Raw genomic sequence first — 7,147 nt, forward strand, 5'->3', positions numbered from 1 at the left:
AGGCGAAAACTCGACAGCTTGGAAATCGCTGCAACAGTAGTTCCTTGTATAAGGTGGTGTGTATTGCGTCTAGCAGTCAGATCAGTTCATGTGCTCGTGGTTGCATACTTACTGCACTAGTTGCTGATTGTTTATAGATAGAGAGTTAGGTTTATGATAGTGATTGCTATGAATGAGAGATATTATTTCGATAACATATTGATGGTGCATGGTGAATTATATATTTAACAACCTTAAGGACAATTGACCTAATGGTTTTAATGAAGCTAAATCTACAATTTCAAAGTACAATTAATGAACAATTTCAGTTAGTCATAGAAAATCGAATTACTTTGTGGTATGGAAATGTCTCCAGTCAACCTCGTGTGCCAGACTTAATCATCTTACAAACTGGTTTCGAACAAGATTTGTGCGGTCAGTTGTGTATAGCCTAGACTCAACAAAAAAGTTGTGAACGGTAGAAACTGAGGAATATGCTGTCGGTTTATTGTCAAAATATTTCATAGTTTAATTTGAATAAATTCAAAAACACGTTATTATGTTTATCACTTTTGCCTCAGTGCCATATATGGTCAATTAACGAGATCAGCGGATAGAAATCATATGACGTTTTGACGTCACTATTGTTATTACATAGAAATTTCCCGAAAGTACCGAGCGGAACCGATTTGTGATTTTAAGCAAGTGCAGATACGTAATAATGAGAGCCTTGTGTTGTCAGAATACCTGTTTCGGGTCCTGATTGTGATTTCACAATAGGCCAAGTCATTCCACTTGTTTATGTAGCGGATAGGCATTGTGACGTAACAACGTTGGGCCAAGTCAGCAGTTCAGAGTTTTCGGTCTGCAGAGCGCAATTACCTCCAAGATCGAGTGCTTGTGTTACGACATAATAGACCAGGCGTTATGATGTCATAATCTCGGCATCGATTGCAACGCGAATTCGCGATAGAAGCGATATGGTTTTGGTCGTTTGATGTTGACACGATGAAACGTAGCTTTTATTTGGAAGCTAATTTGCCGATTAAGTCATTGAGGTGCTCAACGTAATTGCACATCAAACAATGTCGCGGGGCTGTTGTTGCTAAACAATGGTCTTGGAAGCTAGAAATCGGAGATAGGTATGTTTCAGTCGGTCAAGTCAAGGTCTTCGGAATCGCCCTAATGAAAATTCTTGTTTGTAAGACAAATTCTGCAAAATAATGCTGTAGGACTTTTAAGTAGACCAACGTTTTTCAAAGAAATTGAATTACTACTGTAGTTTTAATATGGTCATCCAAGAGAGAAGAGTAGTTAGCTCTATTGTTGGGCAGTGCGTTACGTTCCATTTGTTAGTTTCATTTAACCTGACAATGACAACAGCAATTGTCGAAACGTGGTGATGTAAATATTGACTGTTATTTTTTGCTGATAACACTCACTTTGTTTTGCAGAAATTTTGTATCATTGAACACTGACATTTAGTTAAGTTATGGAGCCGTGCAGAGACATACAATGTCTGTTGGACCGACTGAGAGGTCGTACACAAAGCACCACTGTATCAGAGAGTCAACCTGCTATGGATACGACCACGTTAAGAAGTTTCGGCGTGGATGATGAAAACGACAATCAGTTTTTTCCTGTTAATTCATCCTTCAGAATTTTGCTGCCCATTCTACTCGTTCTCGGTGTTTTTATCCTCATTGCTATTGGACTTATAATCCACAGGTAAGTTTTTGAAACAAAAACTTTGAGATTTTGTCCTGATAAATATGCTAAAATTTTAGAAACGGGTTTAAATCAGTTTTTTTTTTTCATTAAACCACTCCTTCAAAAGCGAATTGTTTCAGACTGCTGTTTTAGCTTGTTATAGTACTTAAACACAAGTTAGTTTTTTCGAATTAATGTCATGTAGTCTAGTATATGTTTCACAAAACGACAAACGTTGAAAAACATTGTTAAAACAACAGCAATGACCGTTATTTTGCCGCAAAACGCTTTGTTTTTTCATAAACGTGATCTTCAAAAACAGTAAATAGCACAACCAAGAATCTAAACGACTTTTTATTACAGACTCGTCATAAAAGTCCTGCGAAAACGTTGGGTATCTAGAAGATCCAACAATGTACAGACAACTTCGCATGGAGCACTTAGGGGAACCACCCACCGAAGACGGGGTTCAGGCGGGGACGTTAACACGGTCAGTGGGTACGTTGACAGTCCGCCCACATATCGACAAGTGCTGGACACCATCGAAAACGGGGAATCCCCTCCGCCGTACTATCAGGTAAAGCACTTTATTACGATTCAGGTTTTTACGATTATATATCAGGGGTCGGCAACCTATTTTTCTACCGCGGACCGTTTTTACAAAAACTGAAATTTTATCGCGGACCGGCTTGTAAAAAACTACAAATATTTAGCAATAAAAACTCACAAAACAGTTTATCTTCCCAGAGATACAGGGGCAAAATGTTTAGAGCAATTAATCTGAAAAATTATACGGCCCAGTAACGAACTTGTCGCGGACCAGTACCGGGCCGCGGACCGGCGGTTGCCGACCACTGATTGAAAGCATGCCACAGACTAAATATTAAATTCAACAGGAATTAGCGGTTCTTTTAGTTTTTTGTATTATATTTATTACACAATACATCGGTAAAAATTAATTAGAAAATACTGAACAAGCATTTTGTTCACCAGGTTGTATATTTAACAAATTTGTCGTTCAACTAGTGCAGGGGTCGCCAACCTTTACCACTCTAAGAGCCATTGGGACTAGTTACACATGGTAAAAAAACGGTGGGAGCCACAAAGCCGTTTTGAAATTTGAAATGAAATGCCACTGCAAAAACGCTTTTGTCTCATGATTTTCGATTTTTGTTGTTAGTTAGTTTCTTGCATATTAAGCACACTTGGTAAATCAGTCTGGTCAGCATTAAAAGCAAATAAATCCCCCCATGTAGCATTGAACGTTGTGTTGACTTCAGGCGCTGATTTTTGTTTCTTTGTTTTACACGTATTATGACACAACTATAGGATATTGTTGCGCGCGCCCACACACTGCAAACCGAAACAATAACCTAACATTGTGTGTTAACCTGCGCTTCGCCAGTTTGCTTCTTTCATACATAACGTTTCATGGTGTAGACATGGTTAGTTGTAGCTGCTAGAAGCGGTTTTGCTCATGTTATTGCAATGCAATTTTTCATTTTCGACTTTGTGTTCGGCATAATCATCACAGAAAGTGTAATCAATGCGGCTCCGGAGCCGCGGGTTGGCGACCCCTGAACTAGTGTGATGCTAAACAAATTACCAGCTGTTTTTAAAGAACGTGTAATTTTGCTGAAAAAAAATTAGGAATTTTTTTTCAACCGAAACATTTTTTTTAATTTCCAGGTTGCCAGCGGAGTGGTCAACATCGGCTTTGTTGACGAACAAGCTGATCGGTCACGTGACACAAACGACCAATCAAATCAAGTCCGCTCAACCAATCATGAGTCGGTTCAAACCAGTGACATAATACCGCAAAGTGGAGCTGCGGATACTCGATCACATCGGGTTCCCATGACAACCATGCCGCCCGTTGAAACGCCCCGATTGCGCATTGATGACATCATAGACTCGATATCGGTGCCTAGCAACGCGTTGGAGTCGGTGACGCGGAACGGTGTGGTGAAGGTCAAACAAGGTCACCGCGTGCTGCGCGCTTCAGTGTCGTTACCTTTGACCGAACCGACAGGGGTACAAGTAACTGACTTCACAAGTTCTGCTGCGCCGAAAACAACCGTCACAATCGCATCGGATTCTATTGAAAGTGCCATATCGCGTCCTAGCCTCCAATCAGCCGTACAGGCTACATCGGTTTGACTTCTGCTGGTGGCATTGTTATATTTTTTACACTTTCCGGTAGATGACGTGCCAGATCAAGGCGATGGCGTCTTCAAATTGCTGCTGGACAATTGTTTGGTTGTTTATGTTTTAACTTTTTGCCAACCTGTCTGTCTTCAATCGCGCAAAAGGGTGCAAAAACAGTTTGACACAGGCCTGTCACGTGCAAAACGCTATCATGCGTATCGAACACCTATTGATGTTATTTCACCGTGGTGCTATTATTACGACATAGTGTTATTTCATGCATTAGAATATCACGAGAGGGAATTGTATGTGGTACTTTTTTGGTTTTAGTCACTAATTGGCCATATCTAATTTATTGCAGTTTTTGTTCAGCCATAAGTATTACGTTACATTACAGAAACTCGTTTGTTTTTGGTACTTCTGATTTCATTTTTTATCAAAGCGAAAAGTTTTTTATTATTATCGATGAACTATGACACAATAACTACATTGTGACTGAACAATCGCGCCGTACAATGGTAATAAAGGCAATTGTTGTTCCTCTGTCGACAACAACCATTATGTGCAAGTATTATTACGTAACAACAGAACAGAATGCGCTTTAATCAGTCTCATCAACGTAATTTTGCCCGCTGCTTAAGGCAGTAAAACCTTCAAATAAAAACAGGCCAGAAGAGACAGGGTTTAAAGCTAGAATTTAAAATACAGTATTTACAGATAGTGCTATGTAGAGCAGTGTTTATTGCATGATGATTCATTAAGTTGAATGCAAAACGGCTGTTTGTTTTGGTGACATATTATGTCCAAAACATAAATATGTTTACATTTAAAATTCTGTTTATTAATTGCTTGATGCGTCATAAAGCGGATTCATAAACATAAACAATGGCGATTGTGATACACAGTTAAGAATGCTTCTGGACTACGAGTATTGGTGAGGTTTAGTTTGTTGCGAGGATGTTTAAAGCTAAACAGTGTGTTTGTCTTCACTTACTATTGCATCACAACCAAATGTTTTCAACAATGGTTTTGTGCAGAAAGTATCTCACTTCAGAGGAATGATTGTTTAAAAGTCCCCAGGCAACTTGTGTCAAAAGAATAGCCACCAGATTATACGCGTAAGGCAAGTCAATGATTACAAAAAGTTCCTTCCACCAGTAAACGTTCTAAACTGCAGGTCTTAAGAGCGTTTGTTCGCAAGTTTGCTTATCTACAAATTTAACAAGTTTGCAGGAAGTTCTTTAACGTTCTTTTCCTATTTATCTTCAGCACTTACACCCACTTCAGTATAAAACAACATCACTCACAACAGTGAGTGTATTTTTACGTCACAGCCAGGTTTGTTACATAGTACATGGTAACACAGGTAGTTATAATGGTTTGATTCTTGATTGTATCTTACGTCACTGTTGGTTTTGTTGGTTTAATTGTTGAGTGTAATTTGCGTCACAGACATGTTTGTTACGTTGTAACAAAGATAATAACAATGTACAGTCAGTATGCCTAGTTACAAGCTAATTCTGATTCTGCTTTTTCAGCTTTTATCTGCTGTTTGAGGCCTTTTGAAATAATGTTGTACGTTTTTCTTATTTGTGCTTGTCTGTTTTCGTCGGCGCAGTCGATGTGTTACAAGTACGAACCTCTGTACCGGAACTGGACCGGAAGCACGTCGTTAAGTTTGGTGAAAATTTCGACTGAAAACATTTGCCGAAAAGCCGCACAATGTTCCCCTCACCAAGCTCCAAGGTTGCAAGAAACTGTTTTTATCTGTTGTTTTTAAATTAAATCAATCAAGTAACTAAATAATACCCCAGAGTCGTTTTGCTGTAAATAAAGCTAGAGGTTTGTACTTTAAAGCATCTTGGATAACAGTATTTTCGACTGAATTTTCTACTTTTAGATCTGGTTCTTTGGATATTTGTCCACTGGAGACGCTAAAACCTCAGCCAACCCCGCACATTTCACATGAAAACAACAAACAGTTTTACATGAACGACTTCGGCGGAATCGATTTAAATGAAATAAAATTTTCCACATCCAACGAACAATCATTTAAATCCTACACCAAAGAACAAACGTAAGTGTGTTGTAAATTTTGTAATGATGTTAACAAAACAACCGCGAATGGTCAGTAAACTTCGTGTAAGCGTATTTAAAACTTCGCCAAGCTGAAATAAATGAAAATTCGATTAAAAACACTGAAAATACTAATTTATGTTTACATTTTTTACCTTAGTGCTCAAACGCCGAAGCCCACCGAAGCCGACTTGCCCGTTTTTACCGCAATGTGTTTTCTTGTCGATGATTGGTCGATGTGTCCACGTGACAGCAACGTCACTAACGAGGACACAACGGACGATAGGTAAGCTTTGCCAATTTCACTAAAAGCCGAATTACTTTTAACCTTGGACCTGACGCTTGAACCTTTTTACATGTTTCAGCCCAGTGCCGCCATTGCAGTATTGTTACATCATGCAACGTCACGAGGTTGATGACGATGGAATTTGCAACATGACCCTTGCTCCGAACGAAATACTTAAGGATCTTCTCCACGACGACACAGAAATGTGAGTCTCTGTTTGTTATTCGAGTCCTTGAAAGGCTTCTGTCGTGGTTTCGAATCCCATCACATGCTAGACTCTCGCCTTGCCATATTTGGGAATGCTTGGAGGACCGATTCGCCTTTAATATAGGCCTGGCGTACTATCATTTATATGTGAGTGTGCTGTGATCGCTGGCCTGCACGGGGCTGATTCCACCTATGAATGAATGCTTATCTTCAATTATAATATAAATTAAAATTACACTTTAAAAAACGCAGCGCTACCTCCAACCGAAATCTTGTGCTGTTTCGTATAAATCCGGTTGACGAAAAATGCTACGTCAGCAATTCCACGAGCATGACATCAGCAGAAATCGATCGGTGCTTCCCCGAAGATGAGAAGTTTGAAGCCATGGTCGAATTGGATCAACCGACTTGCGACCTCGCAGAGAAAGCTGATGGCAACAACAGCACTCTGAAGTCCAACTTCTCATTGAAATCCATCTTTCTTGACCGATTCCAGTGTGGCCCACTTTAGGCCGCAAAAAAACTTGGTCCATGTCTGAATGTAACGTGACTTTTGTGAAACTGTCTCGTTAACTTCGAAAAAACAACAATGACTTTGTTGTTTGTTTCTTTCCCATTCTGCCAGTGTTGTTGCGTAATTTACTGTCGTTTGTTCAAGTTGTAACAATAAACTACCTAAAAAATGTTAAACACCCGTGTACCCAAGGTTATATAAACACTCAGTAAAAGGGAAAGTACCAC

General features: G+C 39.4%; 2 protein-coding genes across 2 annotated transcripts; both read left to right on the forward strand.

Moving 5' to 3' along the window:
- The first annotated feature begins 1,397 nt into the window (after window positions 1-1,397).
- On the forward strand, window positions 1,398-4,398 carry LOC145227877 (uncharacterized). The gene is made up of 3 exons (XM_080092807.1): window positions 1,398-1,707; window positions 2,053-2,266; window positions 3,379-4,398. Exons 1-3 carry the CDS (start codon window positions 1,472-1,474, stop codon window positions 3,847-3,849), a joined length of 921 nt encoding a protein of 306 aa, XP_079948933.1. The 5' UTR covers window positions 1,398-1,471; the 3' UTR covers window positions 3,850-4,398.
- An 873-nt stretch (window positions 4,399-5,271) lies between these two features.
- Window positions 5,272-7,096, forward strand: LOC145227878 (uncharacterized). Its single transcript, XM_080092808.1, has 5 exons — window positions 5,272-5,583; window positions 5,738-5,914; window positions 6,074-6,199; window positions 6,279-6,404; window positions 6,659-7,096. The coding sequence occupies exons 1-5, from the start codon at window positions 5,408-5,410 to the stop codon at window positions 6,915-6,917; spliced, it is 864 nt and encodes a 287-aa protein (XP_079948934.1). The 5' UTR covers window positions 5,272-5,407; the 3' UTR covers window positions 6,918-7,096.
- The last annotated feature ends 51 nt before the right edge of the window (window positions 7,097-7,147 follow it).

The sequence above is a fragment of the Phallusia mammillata genome, chromosome 5 (assembly GCF_965637545.1).
Source record: "Phallusia mammillata chromosome 5, kaPhaMamm4.hap1.1, whole genome shotgun sequence".
In the NCBI taxonomy this organism is placed as follows: Eukaryota; Metazoa; Chordata; class Ascidiacea; order Phlebobranchia; family Ascidiidae; genus Phallusia; species Phallusia mammillata.